A 23,983-nucleotide genomic window follows, 5' to 3' on the forward strand; every position below is an offset into this window, starting at 1 on the left:
GCCAGACCGTCCCTGCGACGACTGAAGAAGCGGGGTACTTTGGCGTTGCCACTTGTAGCCATCAGATCCATCAGGGGCTGCCCCCAAGCACGCACTAGCAACTGAAACGCCTCGGCGCCGAGACACCACTCTCCCGGATCCAAGAAGTGACGACTGAGGAAGTCCGCCTGAACGTTTTCTACCCCGGCAATGTGAGAGGCCGAGAGGTCCAGAAGATGCGACTCCGCCCAAACCATGAGCCGAGCCGCCTCCTGCGCCACCAGAGTGCTCTTGGTGCCCCCCTGACGATTGACATAAGCCACTGCCGTGGCATTGTCCGACAGGACTCTGACCGACTTGCCCAACAAAAGGGAGTGGAAAGCCAACAGCGCCAGCCGGACCGCCCTGGTCTCCAACACGTTGATCGACCAGGAGGCCTCCTCCGTGGACCAGGTTCCCTGAGCAGAGTGACCCAGACACTGGGCCCCCCAACCCAGGAGACTCGCATCCGAAAGGAGCACCGTCCACTGCGGAAGATCCAGACCCACCCCCTGAACTAGGTGAGGGGTCCGGAGCCACCAACGCAGACTGCAGCGCGCCAAGCCTCGCAGGGGAACCGGAACATCCATCCCGTGCCTCTGGGGAGACCACCTCCGGAGCAGAGCATACTGAAGAGGACGCATGTGGGCCCGCGCCCACCTCACCACGTCCAGGGACGCCGCCATCGACCCCAGGACCTGGAGGAAATCTCGCGCCCGAGGACACCGGGACGCCAAAAGCAGGCGAATCTGAGACTGCAATTTGCTCACCCGGGCCTCTGGGAGGAAGACCTTCCCCAAGGAGGTGTCGAACAGCACCCCGAGGTACTCCAGACGCTGAGCCGGAACCAACCGACTCTTGGAAAGGTTGACCACCCAGCCCAGCGACCGGAGAAACTCCACCACCCGAGCCGTAACCCGGTAGCTTTCCTGCAACGACTTGGCCCGAATTAACCAGTCGTCCAGGTAGGGGTGTACCAGAATGCCCTCCGACCGCAAGGCTGCCGCGACGACCACCATCACCTTGGTGAACGTCCGGGGAGCCGTGGCCAGCCCAAAGGGAAGCGCACAGAACTGATAGTGCCGACCCAAGATCGCAAAGCGCAGGAAACGCTGATGAGAGGTCCGAATAGGAACATGCAAGTAGGCCTCCGTCAGATCGAGAGAAGTGAGAAACTCCCCCGGCTGAACCGCCAGAATGACCGACCGCAGCGTTTCCATACGGAAAGAGGGAACCTTGAGAGCCCTGTTGACCCCTTTCAAATCGAGGATGGGCCGAAAAGTCCCCTCCTTCTTGGGCACCACAAAGTAAATGGAGAACCTGCCCGTGCCCCACTCCGGGGGGGGCACCGGAACTACTGCCCTGAGATCTAGCAAGCGCTGAAGGGTCTGGCGAAAAGCCTGCTTCTTCCCCGGAGTCTGACACGGAGAAGCGAGGAAAAAATCCGGCAGAGAGCGGGCGAACTCCAGGGCATAACCGTCCCGCACCACCTCCAGGACCCACTGATCGGACGTGATCTCGGCCCATTTGGGAAAAAAGTCGCGCAGCCGGGCCCCCACCGGAACCAAGGGGGGCGCCGGCAAGGCGTCATTGTGCAGGACGGGAAGCGGGGGAACCGGCGGAGGGGTTCCCTGCCCCCCGACGGGCCCCCCGAAAGGGCTGCATGCGCTGGAAGAACCGACCCCGGGAAAACCCCGGAGACTGGAAAGAAGCAGCCCCACGCCCAGGGCGATACTTGCGAAATTCCCGCAAACGCCCCCGGGCCGCACCCCCCCGAGACGCCGGGCGGGCACGGTCCTCCGGCAAACGGGGAACTTTCGAGTCCGACAGAGTCTGAATTAACTTATCCAAGTCCTCTCCAAATAAAAACGACCCCCGAAAGGGAAATTTAGTAAGCTTAGCTTTGGACGCAGCATCCGCCGCCCAAGCGCGCAGCCACAACACACGCCTTGCGGCCACGCCAAAAGCCATGGACTTAGCCGAGATCCGCACCAAGTCATACAGAGCATCCGAGAGGAATGAGGCAGCCATCTCAATCTTTGCTACCTCCTGATCCACCAGAGACCAGTCGTCAGACTCTCGATCCAAGACCCGCTCCGCCCACCGAAACACGGCGCGAGCGACCAGTCCCCCACAAATAGCCGCCTGGACCCCAAAAGCAGAGACTTGAAAATTTTGCTTAAGGATGTTCTCCAATTTGCGCTCCTCAGAGTCCCGCAAGGCAGAACCGCCCTCAACAGGCACGGTATGCCGCTTGGAAATAGCCGAGACCACCGCATCCACGACTGGCGAAGCTAACGTAGCCCGATCCCCTTCAGGAATGGGATACAGGCGAGCCATGCTGCGCGCCAGCCGAAACGGCGTCTCCGGCGTTTTCCACTGCTCAAGAATAATATCCCGAATATCCTGATGCATAGGAAAAGAGCGGGAAACGGAACGGATCCCTCGTAACAGAGGGTCCCCCACACGCGGAGTCTCCGGCGGCGCGTCCTCAAAACGCAAAGCCGAAGAAACCTGTTGAATAAGGTCAGGCAGCTCATCTCTCTGAAAAAGGCGCACCACGGACGCCTCGTCACTGGAGAACGGGAAACCCGACAACCCGCCGCCAGCTTCCGTCCCCTCCAGAGGGTCCTGGAATTCCTCAGAAGGGTCCAGGTCCTCCTCCATACCGACACGTTCCTCCGACCACAAATCCTCGTCCCACGACACCCGCGGACGCTTGGACAAGAGAGGCGGCGGAGGGGACGTCACGTCAGACGAGAGAGGCAAAGCCGCAGGGAGCGCGGAGGAAACCCCACCCCCCGAGACCCCCTGGGCGCAACCGGGACCCCCAGCCGCCTGAAAATAGGCTTTGCATAATGAAAAGAAAAAATCAGGGGAAAAACCCCCCGAGGGTCCCAAGGGACTCCCTGCCACAGCAGGGGACCCAGCAGAAACCTGCCCCTGCTTAGACAAAACAGGGGGAAGGTCACCTGAGGTGGAAGACAAAATGGAGGGGCCAGACAGAGAAGATGGCGTCTTTCCCGCCAAAACAGCTCCCTCCACAGCCTGAAGCGGCTGAGAGACCTGAATAGTCTCAGCCGCTAAAACAGGCAAGCCGGCATCAGCTGTCAAAATATCAGCTGAGAGGGAATCCTCTAAAACCCGACCGTCGGCGGCTCGGGGAATCCCTCCGTGGGCGGACGGAGAAGACCGGGCTTCTCCACCGTTCCCTGCCGACTCGCGAGGCACCATCGGCGGGGAGCTCTGGGCGCCTGCAGCCGCTGCCGACGGAGCTCCTCCACCGCACCGGCCTGAACACCGCTTGCACAGGCCGGCCGCGAGTGCCTCGCGTCTGGAGCACAATGAGCACTTTTTCCCTTTAGAAGTGCTCATTGCTCCATACGCGACCTAGCTGTAAAAAAGTGCCGGTTAGTTGAAAAAATACAGTAAAATACAGTTTTCTTAAAGGGATACAACCCTCCAGACCAGCACTACCTCAGGATTTTTTTTTTTTTTTTTTTTTTTACAGAACAGACTCCACAGGCTCTCGAAGCAATATGCCTTGCTTGATTTAGGGGGCAAGGCTTACTGCTGAGGCTCCTCTAAAAAAATATGGGGAGGTGGAGGAAGTGGGGGGAGGGACCCCGCTCGTGACCCGCCGGGTTTGACACCCCCGAGGTCGGACGAACCCCCAAACAGAGTCCGTCCAAGCTCCGTCCGGCTAAAAACAGGGACAATAAACCTCTAAACAAATTCCAACAGCCCTACCAAGGGAGATGGGTACAGATCACTCAACACCTGCTGGAGACTGAAAGAAGACTGAGGGAAATAGAGAGGAGGGGCTAGGATATACTGTCCCAAAGTTTTGTTTTCAGTCTCCACCTGCTGGTCATGATTAGATATATACCCAATCGTAAAGTTAACCTCTACTGGTCTGGAGAGTGCTAAAGAAAATGGAATTTAGATACTATTGTACTCAAGAATCATATTTTGCTATGTGCTATTACCCAAATCTCTTATTACAACTCAATTCTGTAAAAAAAATATTACAAATGCTTCAACTATAAAGAGTGATATTTATTAATTTTTTCTGAGCTTAAGGGTCCTTCTACTAAAGCTCAGCACACGCTAAATGTTGTGTTTCCTATTTAACAACTTCAGGCCAAGTGGCACTTAGCACATATTAATAATAATAATAATAACTTTATTCTTCTATACCGCCACAATCTTGCAACTTCTAGGCAGTTTACAATCAAGAGTGCTGGACATTCAGCGAAATACAATAAGTAGATATTCAGAAAGGCAATAATATAGAAATACAATTTGCTGAGCGAAAATGTAATATGTACATTTTAGTAGGTAATGTCCGACAGGACCTGTTGGGGATAAATAGCAACGTAAAGTTACGATAAGATGAAGATAACAGATTATATTTATAACAGTGCTGTAAGTTCAGGTGGAATAGGGAGGGGGGAGGGAGAGGGAGAACGGGTCAATTGTTTAGGTATTTCTGGAACAGATATGTTTTTAGGTGTTCCCTGAATTCCCCATATGTAGTGGGCGAAAGCAGTTGGTCTAGGTCTTTGCCCCATAGGACTGCTTGGTGAGAGAGAAGGTGTTCGTGGTGTTTTTTCATTTTGCAGCCTCTAACTGGAGGGGAAATGAGTTTTGGGTGTGTGTTTCTCTTGACTCTGTTATTAGAAAATGCGAAAAGGTCCGTTATGTACTTGGGGGTCAGGCCGTATAGTACTTTGAAGCAGAGGCAGGCAAATTTAAACCTTACTTGGGCTTCCGTTGGTAGCCAGTGCAGCTGCCGATAGTAGGGTGTCACGTGATCGAATTTCTTCAGCCCGAAGATAAGTCTGACCGCAGCATTTTGCATTATTTGGAGACGTCTCATATTCTTTTGTGAAATTGCTAGATAGGCGATGTTGCAGTAGTCAAGCTGACTCAGTATGAGGGATTGCACTAGGATTCTGAATGTTGACGTATCGAAGTATGATTTAATGGTTCTGAGTTTCCAGAGAGTAAGGAAACCTTTTCTGAATAGGGAATCCACTTGTTCCTTCATTGTTAGGCATTGGTCTAGAATAACACCTAGTATTTTCATGGTGGGCTGAATAGGGTAGTTGAGTTTATTGATGCATAGTGGGGCTTTATGGTCAAGCGGGTGAGGGGAGGCAACGAAGAATTTTGTTTTTTCTGTGTTGAGCTTGAGCTTGAAATCTGTCATCCATTGTTCCATCTCATTTATGGCATCGGATGCCTTGGGAATGGTTTCTGAGATGGAGTTGGCGAATGGGATGATGATTGTAAAATCATCTGCGTAGCTGAATAGTTTTATTCCTAGTTGGGTTAGTTTCACACCTAATGAGGACATGTAGATATTGAAAAGCAGTGGGGAAAGTGGTGACCCTTGTGGCACTCCGGATGAGTTGCTCCAGGTGTCGGAGTGTTCGTTGTTAAAGCGTACCTGGTCAGAACGGGATGTGAGGAAGCCACGAAACCAGTTTAGTACCTCAGCTCTAATACCAATGGCGTCTAAGCAATGCATCATTTTCTCATGGTCTACCAAGTCAAATGCAGAGCTCATGTCGAATTGCATGATCAGGGTGTTGAGCCCCTTACTAAATAATAGGCGCAGATAGTCTAGGATGGCAGCGATTACTGTCTCCGTACTGAATAGGATTCTAAAGCCGGATTGAGTTTCATGCAGGAGAGAGAATTGATTAAGGTAGTCCATTAGTTGGGTGTGTAATTAATGTCCATTAGTACATGCTAAGCTTTAGTAAAAAGGTCTCTAATTTTGCTAATTGATTTCTAGGCAAGACGTTTTGAGCTATAAAAGCATGTATGATTGATTGTGACATAAAACAAAAAGTGGAGATGTCCAATGTAGATTGGTGAATTCAATCTTCTTTCTTAAAAAGTCCTTTATTCATCCCAAAAAATCTCAGTGACTCAGCATGTACATGTTTCGGCCAAGTCGGCCTGCTCCTTTTACTAAGGTGCACTAGCGTTTTTAGCGCGCGCAAAAAATTAGCAAGCGCAAACCACGCGCTAAACGAAAAATACTAACGCAAGCTCTATGGAGATGTTAGTGTTTAGCGCATGCTAAAACTACTAGCACACCTTAGTAACAGGAGCCCATAGACATATACAAATACATAAGACCAAAATCATATAATAAAAGACATCATACAAAAAAATCATGAAAATGACACACAAAGGCAGTATATAATAATGATCATATGTAGCAATAGGGAAATATAATTCATCATATTGTGAGTCATGTAATGATTTCAAAGACATACATGCCACTGCTGTTCACTTTGTTGTTATTATCAGTTACCAGGGAAATGTAATATAGAAAATGTTTATTTTAAATGTAAGGTGAATTTATTATAAAAGATGTTTTTCAGTAAATCTGTATTTTACCTTTATGACAAAAAAGTAACAGTATATACTTGACATGTGTTGTGTTTGCATTTCCCTACTATCGGGTGAAGTGCTGTGATAGACCAAGGGGGTGGTCTGCATTTTGGGGCGTGTCTCCATTTGCAGGTCCTCTATCCTCCATCTAAGGGTTCTGAGCACGTCCAAGGTAGTTTAAAATTAAAATACTGATATAAATACTATAAAGGAGGATTGGTAATGCATAGATAATCATTCACCATTGGATCCACTAAACATTAATATTATTTACCCAAGTTGGGGATCCTGCATTTATTTTTCTTCATCATTTGAAAAGGGACAGACATGATATCTTCCCTAGCAGCCAATACTCTTTGGAACAAGAATCATGTCAGGAGTAAATTGTTAAGAAATTACATCAGGGGCGATCTGAGAGCAGGACGCGCTGAGCTACGTGTCCCAGGATCGCATTTGTTGGAACTTTTCTAGCGGTTTTCACTTACCGCGATGCCGAAGAGACGGGGCCGGAGTGCCGCTTCTGCCTCGCGGCGTCCTGGAGCCCCGGGTCTCGGGAACATACACGAACTCCTGCGGCGCATGCAGGAGATCACAGCGACATCGGATGACGGACCGCAGAGGACACAGGGAGGCGAACCCGTTGTGGATGCTCCTGGGCCCGATACTACGCTGAGCCCCGACATTAGGGCACCGCCCCCGCAGCCCCAGACGACCAGCTCTCCAAGGGGCGGGGAAACCCCGGATTCACTGGCTTTCTCCTCTCCAGAGGCAAGGAAGGATTTACTGGAGAGCTCGGAGGTTGGGGCCCACCTTTCCAGGGCCCCCATGGAGATGTCTGGGAGAACACCATCTCAATATGAGGGGGAAGGACAGAAGACACCCCTCGAAGGACTTCAGGACAGTGAGCAATTTACACTTACACAAACTCCAATTGTACTGATTAAACCTGCAGAAGTGACTTTAGACTCTATTTGGGACTTAATGGCTGGTTTTGTTAAAAATATTACTCCTACATTTCAACAAATTGAAGGGAAAATTAAGGAACACGATAAGGAACTGAAGAACTTAAGAGAAGAAACAAATACTTCTAACTCATCTATTCAAAAAATAGAAAAAGAAATTGAATCATCGAAACAAATTCAAGAGACCTTAGTTAAAGACAATATTAACCTAAGGAAGAAGATTGAAATGCTTGAGAACAACTCACGTAGCAATAATTTAAGGTTAATTAACTTTCCAAGACTCAAGTTAGTAACACCTAGAGATATGCTTAAGAGATATCTAATGGAAAATTTAGAGATACCCGAGGATTCATTACCACCATTTTCAAGGGTTTATTATTTGCCTGATAAAGAACAAAATCAACAACCAAAAGTAAAATCTTCAGATCAAGAACCCTTAAACATTTCACAGATTTTAGAAACATCTGAGAAGGATTTAGCATCACCAGCCACTATGATTATTACTTTAGCTTTGCCAATTGATAAAACATGGTTGTTAAAACTTTACTTTAAAAATAGACAAAAAAGCTTTCTTGGTTATAAAATACAAATGTTCCCAGATTTGGCACGGGAGACGCAAAGGCGCCGCCGTGAATTTCTTCTTTTGAAACCTGGGGTTTTATCTTTGGGGGCAACTTTTTATTTGAGACACCCGTGTAAGTGTATTGTATATTACCGTACTTTTAAATATGTGTTTTTTGAACCATCACAACTGACCAACTTCGTGGCTATGTCTCGTCTGAATGTTAACAATCTTTGAGCCCTATAATTTGGATATTGTGACCCCATCTCAATGCTATAGCTCTCAGTTTCTTGTTATTATTACTGTTTTTCTATATAATTTCGCCAAGTTTCTTTAATTCTTGGATCTTAATTTGTGAACTTGAGCATAAATAGTATATTTGTTAACTTAGGAATTATATTACTATTGTATTTGATATCCATTCTATTCTTGCTTTCTGTACAAGTGTAATACTTGAAATTTAAGTTGAAAATAATTAAAAAAAAAAAAAGAAAGAAATTATATCAGGTCTTTATCTGCCGTTATCTACTATGTTACTATACATTATAAATATAAATAGTAGTCTGATTACAACGGGAACTCACGACAGCCATTCTGATGACGGCTCTGCACGGGGCAGGAGCATAGGAAGATCGCTCCTGCCCCGCTTCACCACCAGGTAAGGTTCAGGTAAGGCTTGGATGGCTTAAAAATAGCCAAAAAATGAAAGCTGTTTTTTTGTAAAAAAAAACAAAAATTGCGAATAACCGAATCTGCAGATACTGAAACCGCAGATTCGGAGGGAGAAGTGTACTCGCATGTCCTGCTATCCCAGCAGAGACTTGAAGCAAACTATACCCTCTTGAGAGTGTTCCTCTTTGTTTTTTTTTATTTTCTTCTCAGCTCACCTGAAACACAGAGAGCTCTCCAGCTCCAGACTGATTTATTTTATTTATTTAAAAACTTAATATACCGCCTGGAGTCACAGCGGTTTACAAATAAACATACATAAAGCAAAAAAAAATACAAATCATTCTTCAAAATAATAACACAACATATGAAAATAAGACCTACAAATTTTTTAGTAATGTATTTGATAAAATGTTACAAAAATGTCTCGAGGCAGAAGGCAAGCAAAGCCAACATACAAGGTGGGGCTTCAGAATCACTAGCTACAACTACAAGAAAGAAGATTATTGAGGTAAGAATCTAATCTCTCTTTCTAGTGCAAGATGTCTACAGGCCTCAAACTGTATGGACGTACCAAAGCAGTCCCAAGGCTCTGTGGGCCTGCCTTCAGAACAGAGGACCTGAAAGTGGTAATTTTTTTAGCTGCCACATCCACCCTATAGAATCTGGTAAAGATATGGAGGGTAAACCATGTAGCCACTCTACAAATCTACTCGGGCAAGACAGCCCTAGTCTCCACCCATGAAGTAGCAACTCCTCTGGTAGAGTGAGATTTCAATGTGAACAGTGGCTGCTTACTGCAGCCCTCATACATAGAGGAATTGACAATCTTAATCTATCTGGAAAATCAAGGCTTTAGACACTGGTCTCCCTTTCTTGGCACGACTGGTCAGAACAAAAAGGTGATATGAGACACGAGACTCATTGGTAACTTCAAGGTACTGGAGGAGAGTCTGCTTGACATCTAACAAATGCAATGCCCTGTTCTTTTTCTTCGACCTAATTGGGTGGAAGGTGGGCAAGCCGATTTCCTGATTTACGTGAAAGGCGAGACAACTTTTGGCAAAGAGGACAGTACCATGCGTAAGGAGAGCCCTGCTTCAGTAATTTTGAGAACGGCTCCCTGCAAGAAAGAGCTTGCAACTTGGAGACTCAGCTTGCCAACGTAATTGTCACCAAGAACAGTCTTGACTATAAGATCCAGAAGGGATGTCTACGGTAAAGGCTAATAAGGTGGTAAGGGAAAGGGGGACACACTGGAGGGTGAAACCAAAGAGCCCCTTTAACCTTTTCCTATCGTAATACATTTTACGTTATGCTGGTTCCAATCGTAATTATTTTAGCAAAGTTTTGTATTATTCACCGTTATCATTTATGACTATTGTAAACATAATGTAAATAAGTCATAAGTCTGTAAATTCAAATATTTTGTGTTCTTGGCTCTTTATTAGTATGAGTAAAGTGGTGATGATCATATCCGAATTACCCTTGCTCGTCAGGGCTGCCCACTCAAGAGCCATGCTGTAAGCCCAAAATGTTACATAAGAACATAAGAACATAAGAACTGCCATCTCCGGATCAGACCTTCGGTCCATCAAGTCCGGCGATCCGCACACGCGGAGGCCCCGCCAGGTGTACACCTGGCGTAATTTATAGTCCACCATATCTTTATATGCCTCTCTTAAGGAGATATGCATCTAGTTTGCTCTTGAAGCCTAGGACGGTTGATTCCGCAATAATCTCCTCTGGGAGGGCATTCCAGGTGTCAACCACTCTCTGAGATGTTCCAGATTCTTAATGGGGATAGGTCCTTGAGTGAGAAGGTCGACTTGGACCGGAAGTCTGAGGCCTTCGTCCCTCTGGGGCCAATCAGGTGCCACCAAGACTACCAACTCCTGATGACTTTAAATCCTGTGAATGACGGTCAAGCATGGGCCACAGGGGAAATACATATAAGAGCTCTTTCTCCAGCGCGTCCAATTCCTCACTTCCAGGCTTGCTTCTTCAGCTGTAAAAGCAAGCTGTCAGTACTGCTGAGGCCAACAGATCCATCTGTGAAGGCACCTAATGCTGAACTATGGCATTGAATGCCCAGTGGACAGAGACCATTCCCCCAGGTCGAGCATCTGCCAACTGAGAAAGCTGGCCTACACATTTTTCACTCCCACTATGTCCATGGCCAAGAGAGCCCGCAAATGAGCTTCTGCCCACCAAAAGAGGAATAGAGCTTCTGAGCGCAATGGGGCACTTCTGGTGCCTTCTTGCCTCTTGACATAGGCCACCACTGTTGCATTGTCTGAGAAGACTCACACTATCTTGCCTTCCAGAGACTTCTATAGTGCCTGAAGCGCTAGTTGAATGGCTCTGAATTCCAGGCGATTTATGGACCACTTCTGCTGAGCCAGTGTCCGATGATCCTGAACTGGGTATTCGTTGCAATGACCCCCAAAACCGTAAAGGCTGGGATTGGTCTCAAGTATTTCCCAGGAGGAAATCTGAAGAGGCTTGACCCTGAAGAGGGTAGCCGTGTGTAGCCACCACCGTAGGCTGCTCTTTGCCATCAGTAACCATGGAAGCGGTTGCTGAAGCAAGTCTGTCTGAGGAGACCAGCGAGAAAGGAGGGCAACTTGGAGAGGTCTCATGTGCATTCTCACCCAAGGAACAACCTCTATGGCTATCGCCATAGACTCCAGAACCTCCAAGTAGTGCCACACCATGGGAGTCAGCCGCTGGAGCACATCTGAAATCTGCTTTTGGCGCGTCAGTCTGAATGGCTCTGGAAGAAAAACCTGGCCTAAGGCCATGTCAAACATAACTCCCAGGTACTCCAGGTGCTGGGTCAGCTCCAGCTGACTTCTTGAAGTTGACAATCCATCCCAAGTCCTGGAGGAATTGCACCACTCTCAAAACCACCAGTTCGCCTTCCTCCTTGGACCGAGCTCTGATGTGCCAGTCATCCAAATATGGGTGCACTAACATCCTAACCTTGCGTAAGTGTACTGCCACTATCACCTTGATATAGGTTTGAGGTGCCATTGCTAGGCTGAAGGGAAGCGCAAAGAACTGGAAATGTTGCTTCAGCACATAAAAATGCAAGTACCTCCTGTGGGCAAGGAAAATGGGTATATGGAGGATAGCACAGTTATTTACCTATAACAGGAGTTATCCAGCGACAGTAGGCAAATATTCTCACATGTAGGTGATGTCATCCATGTAGCCTAGTATAGTGTATACAGTGTTAAAGTGTACTGTCACTTAAATTTTTTTTTTTTAAGTCTCGAGCCTGCATGTACTGCGCAATAGTGCTGCCCGATTAATGGAAAAAAATTTTTTATTTGATTTAGTCTATTGAATCAATTTTTTCGATTCGATTTTCCTGCCCAATTGAGCAATTGCTTTTTTTTTTTTTTAAGGTCCTGGCGGGTTTATTTTGTAACCTTTCCATCCACCCCACCTCCTTTTCCGTCTCCAACTACAAGCCAGCGCTATGGTGTAAACTTTTCCTCTTTGTTAGGTACTGGCTCACGCTCACTGTCTAACACCAGCTCTGGCAAGATACACATTTCAAATCCAACATATTGTAATCACAAAACAGAAAATAATTTTTTTTTCTTCCTTTTGTTGTCTGGTCATTATTCAAATCATGTTGGTTCCAGGCTCTGGTTGTCTTCTGATAACTCGCTTGCCAGGGTCTCCAGCCCATTTGTCGTTTTCTTCTTTCTCTATGTTAACCATCCATCTTCCATCTCTGTCCTCCCCTGGCATCTTTCCTTTTTTTCATCTCCATCCCTGCAGCTGCAGAAATGGACCCCACCATCCCCAGATCCACCATCTCTCCTTTTCTCAACTACCCTTTCATCCAGCATCTCTCCCTCCTTTCCTATCACTCCAGGGTCCACCATCTCTTCCTTTCTCTTCCCAACTACCCTCCTATCCAGTATCTCTACAGTGACAACTGCTCCCATGCTTTTGTCTATTTTCAAGCTGGCAAATTATTGAGTAGCTCCCAAATATATTTTTATAACAGCTCTTTTTCCTCTTACTTGCACACCACAGGTCAGAAATAATCTGGATGTATAAATCCCAAACTTTTTTTTTAACTTTATATTTATTGAGTTTTTAAATTGTTCATACCTCACCCAATTAGGATATAAGAAAATATAGCAAACATTTGTCTTTACAATTTTAAATTGAACAAATAAGAAAAAAGTGTGTCTTCTCAAGCCAGATTTACTTAACACTGAATTTAAGGGCTTTAATAAAATCCTCCAACTGTTTGGGATCAAAAAATTGAAATTGTTTACCTTCAAATACAAGCATAAACATGGAAATTTTAACACAAAGTTAGCATTCAAGGCCTGCACTTTAGCTCTAAGAGCCAGACAGGTCTTCTGTCTCAATTGTGTCTCTCTAGCTAAGGGGGTCTTTTACTAAGGTGTGCTAAATGCTAACGCGTCCATAGAATATAATGGGCGTGTTTGCATTTAACGCGCACTAAATCGGCTAGCACACCTTAATAAAAGACCCCCTAAATCAGGGAAAATCCCAAACTTTTAAAAATAAATACAGACGTTTAATTTATCAAGGAATTTTCCTAAAGACATGCAATGGCAGAAAACCTTTGACAAACAAGACTTTTTATCTATGTTTTCACCTATAACACAGAAAATTATTATTAAACTCTGCTATTTCTGTCTTTCCATTCAAATGCATTGTACACAACAAATATAAAGTTCAAAAAGCAGCACATACTTGTAGCGGAACAGTGGCCCTACTTGTATGAAGATGAGCCAATGTTAGCAGATCCACAAGAATTTTAATTCCATTTGAATCCATGAGATCCTTCACGTTTTTCTACATATATATAAAAAAAAACAGACATACATCATTTGACAGAATTTAAAAAAAAAAAAAATTCTGATTAAAGAACGGTTATTTTTCTAGCCCTAGATATGGCAAGCTATCCAATTACACCTCAAGGCCTCATTTAGCTTTTAAAATTGTAAAGGGAAACAGCGCAGTGGGCTAGTGGATCAAAGGCAAAGATAGCTAACCCATGTTCAAATGTTCAGGGTAAAGCAGCCAGCGAGAACATAGAGAATTTGTATGGCCAAAGCAGCTAGATACGTGTTAAACGTGCCCAACTCTCACTTTCCAGGTCCATGTCATCACTCTTCTTCCACTATGCCCCTGCTGAGGCTGAAGCTGTCACCGTTTTCTAGATATGGCAAGCTATCAATGATTTGAGTACTTCAAAGGTTACAGCAACTCAGTTTCTGCAAAACACATCTTCATGCTATATATAAATACCAAAGAGCATGCCATATATGTAAGTAAGGAGAAACATTTGATACTTTTGATCCAATTGATAATTTCTTCCCTGTTTCACCCAATTTTTCTGTCAAATGTTTAGGTAGAACGTATCCCACTACTTTACAGGTTGTTTTTAAATTTTAAAACCAAGTACCTGGTAGCATTATGTAAAAAAAAAAAAAAATCAATACTTTTAACCATGGAGAAAAGACAACTATCCTAACTTTGAATCATCATTTATAGTGTCAAAATAAAACTAAGGCCCAGATTCTATAAACAGCACCGTTGTCAGTAGCCATCTTAAAAAACGGCCGCCGATCACGTGTCAATCAGGCGATGGCACCGTTTATAGAGTCATAGTTTCGGAAAAGGTAGGTGCCAGAAATGTAGGCCAGGATTTTCAAAGCCTAAATTTACAGCGCCTACCTTTTACATGAAACTTGTCTAAAGAGGTGCTTTACAATGCCTAATGCCACCTCTGGCATTAGCCATGCCTACAGTGGCATTAGGCATAAAGCGCCTCTGTAGGTGCAATGCAGGCACTGGTAGGTGCCTACATTTTTCCTTTTAACCTTTTCCTATCGTAATAAATTTTACGCTACGCTGGTTCCAATCGTAATTATCGCTACTGCCCGCTACATTTTCTGCATCAAAGTCCAAATCATTATCCAACTCAGACTCTGAACTACTTGGTAATAAATAGATGGGACACGATAGGTAAAAGGTGTACTGTCCCATGGTATGGGACATACGATGGCAACAACATTTTTGGAATGTCTCGTCATCCGGGACACACGATAGGAAAAGGTTAAGCTGCCTTTTTTCTTTTTTTCTACAGCATTTTCAACTTGTTAGTCATTTAGGCCCATATTCTATAAATGGCGTCAGTAAGCGCCCTACCGATGCCTATCGGACATTAGTACATATCTTCCCAGTGAACCACTAATGAAGGGACGGTAACTTAGCTTAATCAGAATTCTATGAAACAAATTAATTTTGTGATTGAATGACAGCTTATGAAGTACATTTTAAAGAAAATATAGTGTTATCTTACCTTGTTGAGAATCAGTTTGTTTAGGAATAAAATCAACCGATCCCTCTCAAGTCTATCTGTACACTATTAAAAACAAAGATAAGAGCAATGTTTCAGGAAATAGCACATGAGAACTCTGAGAAATAAAATTCATCTATGTTACTTAATTGATTTATCTATAATTTTCATTCTTCACAGACTGCACCCAAACAGATTCACGAGTCACAAACCCTTGCATGCAAGATGAGCTTCTGCTAAGTACTAGAACTTTCTCAAATTTTATGCATCACTAATACTCGGAGAAAGGAAGAATAATCTATTGATTTCTTGGATGCTCTCTTCAGATACCATCAAATTTTTAGTCAATGGACCTCTTTCTCAAAAGAGTATTAACATTTCTAAAAGTCATACCTTGGGTAGTTCTGGGTTATCTACCAAAACAAAAAGCATCAATGGAATGCTGAATACAAAAGCTGAATAGTAGAAGTATACACTTTTCTGCAAGTTTTCTTATTTTTGTTAAAATGAGACAGAAAAAAAAAAAGAATCATGAGGATGCATCACTAAACAAGTGGTGTTCTCACTGGCCGTTATCCTACTACTATTAATTATAGCATGATCGTCCGTTTGTCCGTTTGTCTGGTGGAACACTTTATCAAGACTAAAACAGATGCTTAAAAAGTTTGTGGCTGAAGATGGGAAGAACTGAGATAGTACTCTACTTCCATATGTACTATTTGCTGTCCAAGAGGTTCCTCAAAATTCAACAGGATTCTCTCTGTTTGAGTTGTTATGTGGTTGGAGGCCTAGAACAGTGGTTCCCAACCCTGTCCTGGAGGAACACCAGGCCAATTGGGTTTTCAGGCTAGCCCTAATGAATATGCATGAAGCAAATTTGCATGCCTATCACTTCCATCATATGCAAATCTCTCTCATGCATATTCATTAGGGCTAGCCTGAAAACCCGATTGGCCTGGTGTTCCTCCAGGACAGGGTTGGGAATCACTGGCCTAGAAGAATCTTGGATGTGGTTCGAGAAGCCGAGGAGGAGGAACCCATTCCAGGGAAGAATTTGGCAGAATAAGTACTCACATGCAGGAAAGGCTAAACAAAGCCAAGGAGGCAATCAAGCTTTGTTGGAGAAGGCTCAGATAGGGCAAGTTTAAGCCTTCAATCATAAGGCAATGCAGAAACCTTCCAGCTGGGGGACAGAGCCTTAGTCCTCCTGCCATCCTCTGAAAGCAAGTTATTATGTAAATTGAAAGGACCTTATGAAATAGTGGAAAAGACATGGTAATTGTAATGTGACATCCTAAACCAATAAGAGAAATGGCAAAGATTTTTTTACATCAATCTGTTAAAAGTGGGTCCCAGTGACTGCAGCACTAATCCAAAAAGAGATGACTTTGGTTCAGAGGTCCCAATAACATACATTTTTCTTCTATACTGCAAATTTCAGCTAGAATTCAATGTGGTTTACAACAAGATTAAGAACTGAGGACAAGAACACTGAAAGAAGGATAGGAAGTAGGCTCCTTAGATTTGCTTTAGGACTAAGGAGAAAAGGTGGGTCTTAAGTTTCTTTCTGAAAATCTAATACTGTCATGGTTGTTCATTTTGCCATTGAGGAGAATGTGAGGTATTTTTTTCCTTCTTCTGGATTGATTTCCTTGGTCAGCAGAATTCAGTGGCATTATTGTATTTTTTTTTCTGTCTTTTTGTTTGCCTATTTAGATGACTGCCATATATAGTAAGGATTGGAGGGCCCATCTCATCCAGGCAGCAGTAGTTCTGGACAGTTGTGGGCTGCTGGATTTAAGGTCAATCCTAAGAAGTGCTTCCTGGGAGGACAAGAGGTCTAATACTTGAGGTTTTCTGTCGAGAAAGAAAAAGTGAAATCCCAGATCCAGAAGGTGAAAGCAATCACCTGGGTACTGGAAGCCTAGATCAAGAATCAGGTGTGAGCCTTCCTGGGCTCCTTGGATACTACTAGTGATTTATCTCAGGGTTTGTTGAAAATGCGGAACCAATAATCCACCTTCAGCATACGAAAGCCCCAGAAAAAGTTCAGTGGACAGTGGAACTGGGTATTGCATTTCAAACCCTGAAGGAAAACAGTTGCTCAGAACCAATGTTAGTCAGCCCAGACTTCGACCTATCCTAGTGGTGCAGACGGATGCATCAGAAGTTAGACTCAGGGCTGTCCAAACCCAAGAAATGGATGGAGACCACCACTTGGTGGCCCACATTAGCTGCAAACAGTTTCCTTGGGAAGGGAATTGTGCAGCAATTGAAAAGGAAGTCCTAGCTATTAAATGGGTCTGGAAGACACTCCAATATTATCTGCTGAGTCAACATTGTCTGTTGGTCTAGGACGGGGGTCGGCAACCTGCGGCTCCAGAGCCGCATGCGGCTCTTTTCCACCTTTGCTGCGGCTCCGGTAGTGTGTCACGCAGGCATGCAGCTTAAGTCCGGCGTCGTGGCGGGAAATAGCCATGCTGAGCAGTGAGCTCAGCACATACACAGATGAAAGCCTTGCTTGCCGATTGGTCCGGCGGCCCCGCCCCGCCGGACCAATCAGCAAGCAAGGCTTTCATCTGTGTAGTGCTGAGCTCACTGCTCAGCATGGCTATTTCCCCCGCGACGCTGGACTTGTAAGGTGCACGCCTGAAAAAGAAATCATCCTGGCCGGGGTCGGTGTCATGCTCCGGAGATCTACAGCCTTCCTATCTCCCTCACCCTTCTACCTGCTTCCGGCCACATCCCCTGCTCCGCGGCTCTCTTCGGCAACTCAGCAGCAGCGATCGACACAAGCTTCTGACGTCGGGGCCTACCCTCTGCGAGTCCCGCTTGTTTCAACTTCCTTTTTCCACAAAGGCGGGACTCGTAGAGGGAAGGCCTCGATGTCGGCAGCTTGTCTTGATCACTGCTGCTGACGAGTTGCTGAAGAGAGCCGCGGAGCAGGGGGGTGTTGCCAGGTGCAGGTAGAAGGGAGAGGGCCAGATGCAGGACTCGTGGGTGAGGGAGCAGAAGAGAGAGAGAAAGAGAGAGGGGAGGGAAACAAAAGGAAATATTTCATACTGGGCTGGGCCGGAGTGGAGGGAGGGTGGAAAGATTCTAGCTACAGGGTGCAGTAACAAAGGAAAAGGGGGGAAAGCTGAAAATGGAGATAGTGACACAAAGAAGAGAAAGGGTAAGCAGGACCTACTGAATAAGGATAGAGATACAGAGGGGACATGAAGAGGAGGTGAAATAGAGACATAGAAGTAATGCTGAAAAAGTGTGTGGGGGGAGATAAAGACATTGAAAGGGCAAATGGTGAACATGGCGTAAAGATAAGGACAGAGACAAATGAAGATTCTGAAAAAGTGGTGAGATAGGGATATAGGTGAGATGGACACAAAGAAGGGTGATGCTGGAAAATAGGTGGAATGGTAATTCTGACAGACACAGAAGGGAAATGCTGGATCAAGGAGAGATGGGGCTCAGGCTGGATGGAATGAGGAGAAATGCCTTGTTGGCCCGGAACTTCCTCTCCTACGTCAGAATTGACGTCAGGGAGCGGAATGCTGGTCAGCGCAACACTTCTGCAGGGAAAGCATGGGACGGCGGTGGCTTGGGGGCTGTTCCCCGATTGCGGTGGCAGCAAACCGAGTGGCTTGGGGGACGGCACGGAGACAGAAAGAAGGGGGAACAGGGAAACAGAAAGAAAAAGTTGGGGGGAGAGAATGAGGTCTGGAGGAGAGGAAACATACAGGAGGCTGAAAGAAAGGAAGAAAGATTGGATGCACAGTCAGAAGAAGAAAGTGCAACCAGAGACTCATGAAATCACCAAATAGCAAAGGTAGGAAAAATGATTTTATTTTCAATTTAGTGATCCTGTATATAGCATTAAGATAAGAAACAATATATGCAGTTTAGATTTGTTTTATAATGGTTTTGCGGCTCCAAGTTTTTTTTTCTTTTCGAAAACGGGTCCAAGTGGCTCTTTATGTCTTAAAGGTTGCAGACCCCTGGTCTAGGATCATGAACCCCTTAAGCAGACAGCTTACTATAAGAAATCAAATGACTGCATCATGACAGCCTTCAAAATACTTCAGGTTTGAGGTGCAACATCAGGTAGGCTGAAAGCACACAAATGCTGACTTTTTGTCTCGGAAGGTGGATCCTGATTTAGCAAGCGTTCAACTGGGCATGGTTTAGCTGAAGGGGAGGGTATTTGATAAAGTCTATCAGACACTACTACTCTCTGGTGAAGGGGTGTCAAAGTCTCTCCTGGAGTGCCGCAATCCAGTAGGGTTTTCAGGATTTCCCCAATAAATATGCATAAGATCTATCTGCATGCTTTCATTGTATGCTAATAGATCTCATGCATATTCATTGGGGAAATCCTGAAAACATGACTGGATTGCGGCCCTCGAGGAGAGACTTTGACACCCCTGCTCTGTTGGATACTCCCTCACAGTGTCGGCCACCTTAAGTTTCAGAGCCCCCATCCCCCAAAAGGAAAAGTGACATGAGAGGGATGGAGCCAGGGAAGCAGCTGCCAGGAGGTATAAAAGGCAGGGCCATAATTAGGTTAAGGAGACCCATGAAAGGAAGAAATGGATCCCTAGTGGGTGCCTCCATCAACTATAGGTACCAACACCACTTGGCTGAGGTAAGCCAATCCTTGTTTTAATGCTATAGCCAGACCAATGATGGACTATTTGAGAGAGACTAATGTGTGAGGAACATGTCAGCCAGAGGCCCAACCTCAGACTTCTTTGAATCTATACATGGAGGGGCATAATAAAAAAAAAGTCTAAGTCCCCTTTTGGCCTAAGCCCTAAATGTTGAATATAGAAGCAGGGAAAATGTCCATTCTCAAAACAAATGCTCAAAATGAGGTTTGTTTTGAGAATGGCCTACTTCTATGTTCAGCAGTTTAAATGGCCATACCACCACTACGTCTACACTTAAAACACATAATCAACCCAAAAATAGCCTAAGTCCCAAAACAAGAGCTTTTAGGCGAAGGAGGGGCCAGTCCTTCGCCTAAAAACTGGATTTTGTCAAAAAGAACACCAGTTACAGAATCCACCCCCCCCCCTCCTCTCCCCGCAGCAATGATCGCTACAGGAGAGATGCCTCATTTCCCCTGCCGCAAGAACGATATCCTGAAATGCCACCAATCACAGCACTTCGGGGTGAGGATCGCGACGGGAGAAATGAGGCATCTCACCTGCCGCAATGCTCACCCCGAAGTGCTGTGGTTCCCGGCACTTCATATCGCTATTGCGGCAGGAGAGATATCAAATTTTTCCTGCCACGATCCCCCCCCACCATAGTGATCTGGGCAGGAGGGAGCCCAACCCCTCCTACCCAAAGACCGGACGACCTCCCCCAACGAAGATCGCGGCAGGAGGGAGCCAACCCCTCCTGCCCAAAGTCTGGACGACCCCCCAATCCCTCCTGCCCTGGCGACCGCCCTACCTCCCACCCCCACTAAGATACAGGCAGGAGGGATCCAAGGCTCTCCTGCCCACAACGAACCCCCCCAACGACCGCCCCCCGAACCCCCGATTGGCCCCCCGAACCCCTCTAATTGCTGACGCCACGACAGCCCCCGCCGACCCCACGATACTCTCCCCACCCCACACCTTTACCCTAAAGAAGTTGGCCAAATGGACGTGTCCCAAGCCCATCTGTCCAGTAGGCCCACCATTCGCAGCCTTGCTACCTCTTCTGCCGCCGGACGCCTCCCATACCAGGTCAGCTGATGCCCTTCATAACCGGGCCTTCTGCGGCGCACGCCGAAGTAGCGCGCAAAAGGAGCAGGTCCTGCTCCTTAGTGCGCTCCTTCGTGCGCAAACAGAGGGCGCCACCAATTTCAGATCTTTTTCTTATATTAACCAGGTCGTTATAAGAAGTAAAATCTGGCCCATAAGTTTTATTCTGCTTTGTCTATACCTCATAGGAACCCAAATTTTCGGTCTGAACCACTTATCACAAATCAATATGTCAATCAATATGCCTACCAACACTATCCCAACTTTTTGGGACCATCGCCCCTTAAATCACAAAACAACTGTCCCTCGTTCTTCCTCCTTATTAAAAATCCCAACGTCTACTTCCCTTCCTATGGAAAAAACTTCCTTTCCTATGGAAAAACTTCCCTACTATGGAAAAAACTACTAATAGCTTGAGACTTGGACTCGTCAATGCCAGATCAATCAAAAACAAATATCACCTTCTAAAAGATGATATTGTCCATAATAACCTGCACATTCTCTTTATCACAGAAACCTGGCTCGCTGAAGGCGATGAAGCATATCTATCTTACTGTTGTCCCCCCAACTATGATTACCTTTTTAACCATCGTCATAACCGCAAAGGCGGAGGTTTAACAGTCATTTATCAAAATAATCTTTTAAACCTTTCTGATCACTCCTCAAAAGATGCTACAATTGAATATCTTCACCTTAAATGTAACTTAAACAATAAACTCAACTTTTTACTACTCTACGTTCCCCCCCCCCCCCAGGACAAAACAAACTCTCGCTCCTTCAGGATATCCTATTTGATTTTTGTTCTTCAACAACCATTCCCCTTTATCTTGGGCGATTTCAATATTCATTTTGATGACCTTTCCAACTCATATACCAAAGACTTACTAAACACTCTAAAACCTCTTAACTTACATCCAAAAATAGCTGAACCAACCCATACTGCAAACCACACTTTAGATATGATTTTTGCTCCACTATCTCACCACCTTACTCTTTCTGATCTGTCTGTTGTACCCGTCTCCTGGTCAGATCACTATTTCATATCTTTCTCTCTTGATCTATTCAAACTAAGATTACCGCAATCAGTATCCAAAACTAAAACTATTTCTGTCCGAGAATATTCCAAATTAGATAATACAGACATAACTTCCTTTCTTGATCTATCTATTTTAACACCCTCCTCCAATTCCGTTGAAGACCAATTATCTGCCTGGAATTCATCCTTGTTATCTCTTTTAGATAATAAAACACCAATAATAACTAAAACCATACCTGTCCGCAAATTATCAAATCCCTGGTTCACGGCAGAACTTCGCCTGATTAAACAACAATTGCGCTCTCTAGAACGAAAATGGCAACATAATAAAACCCAATCTAATCTTCAAACATATAGGGATAATGTCTCATTATACAAATTAAAAATCAATCAGGCAAAAAAAAAACATACTATTCCAATAAAATTGATAAAGCTAAAAATTCCTCTACATTGTACAATATTTTAAAATCAATAGACTCAAAAAACAAAATAAATAATACTGTTCAAAAATCCACATTAAAAGCACAAGACTTAGCTGATGCATTTACTCAAAAGATCAACAATATTTGTAATTATTTTACCTCAAACATAACAAATAACCCAACAAGTATTAATCAAACAAAATTCATACCAATAGCAAGATGTTCCAATTTTAAAATTCCTTCAATTAAAGATATAGAATCTCTTTTCCAACAAGTTAACCTAAAAAGTTCTTGCTCTGAAATCATTCCACCTTTTTACCTAAAAAAACATTATTCTCACTTTGGACCTTTTATTCATTCATTATTCAGAAGAGTCTACTCACCACTACCGTCCCATCCCTATGGAAGACTGCAATCATTACTCCTATTCTTAAAAACCATAAAATTAGTATAAACGAACTCTCAAATTACCGCCCGATAGCTAACTTACCATTTTTAGCAAAATTAACAGAAAAATTGATATTTAACCAACTCTCCGACTTTATAGAAAATACTAACGCATTACACCCTAACCAAACAGGCTTTTGAAAATTTCACAATACAGAATACTCTTTAATGGGTCTAACATCGAATATACAATATTTTCTAGACCATCACAAATCTGTTATCCTTTTTTCATTAGACATTTCTGCCGCTTTCGATACTATAGTCCACGATCTACTTCTACATAGGTTAGAATCAATAGGCATAAACGAGAAAGTTCTTTCTTGGTTCACCTCTTATCTCGCTAATCGCACCTCTTTTGTTAGGTTTAATAACGAACTGTCCACAACTTACTCCTCTTCTTTCGGAATCCCTCAAGGATCTATTTTGTCCCCTCTCCTGTTCAATATTTTTCTCTCTCCATTATTAAGCATCTGCCAGTCCATAGGCTTCACTCCTTTCTCTTATGCCGATGACATTCAACTCATTCACCCCTTGGACCCAGGAAATAATAATGATATTACATCCATCAATCATAAACTGGAAACAATACAAAACTGGCTCAATACAAACAAATTGGCACTAAACATAAATAAGACTAAATCAATGTTATTTACCTGGAAAAAAGATATAACCCTGACAAACTCATTCATTCTCAACAATACTCCACTTAACCTAGTCTCCTCTGTGAAAATCCTTGGAGTAATAATTGATGATAAACTGCTTTATCACGAACACATTTCCCTTACTGTCAAAAATTGCTTCTTTAAATTACGTCTGATCCGATCAATCGCCAAATTTCTGAGTTCAAATTCGATCAAGATATTAATTCACTCTTTAATTATAGCAAAACTTGACTACTGCAATGCACTTCTTCTTAACATTACTCAGAAAGAAAAAAGGAGACTTCAGTTAATACAAAACACGGCAATCAAATTAATATACAATGCTAGGAAATATGACCATGTTTCACCATTGCTGACAGACGCCCATTGGCTTCCAATCGGTCATAGGATCACTTTTAAAATAATGTTGCTTATCTTTAAAACTCTAGCATTTAATGAACCTCAATTTATATCTAGATTATTAATACCACACAGTACTCAAGCCCACTTCGTTCATCTGGCCAAAATCTCCTCTCAGTTCCTTCTCTGAAAATTATAGGAACAAGAAGATCTGACATGTTCTCTGTGATGGGACCTCAATGGTGGAACGCTCTGCCACAATATATTAGAAATGAAAAAGATGTCACAATATTCAAAAAATCTTTAAAATCCTATTTGTTTAAAGATGCTTTTAA

At 44.4% G+C, this 23,983-nt stretch overlaps 1 protein-coding gene across 1 annotated transcript in view; it reads right to left on the reverse strand.

The window, feature by feature from the left end:
- DNAJC13 (DnaJ heat shock protein family (Hsp40) member C13) overlaps positions 1–23,983 on the reverse strand; it is a 495,155-nt gene that overhangs the window by 264,508 nt on the left and 206,664 nt on the right. Inside the window, 2 exon segments of the mRNA XM_033929988.1 lie at positions 13,378–13,479; positions 14,993–15,055. Of these exon segments, the coding sequence (XP_033785879.1) occupies positions 13,378–13,479; positions 14,993–15,055 (165 nt within the window).

The sequence above is a fragment of the Geotrypetes seraphini genome, chromosome 2, assembly GCF_902459505.1.
Source record: "Geotrypetes seraphini chromosome 2, aGeoSer1.1, whole genome shotgun sequence".
In the NCBI taxonomy this organism is placed as follows: domain Eukaryota; kingdom Metazoa; phylum Chordata; class Amphibia; order Gymnophiona; family Dermophiidae; genus Geotrypetes; species Geotrypetes seraphini.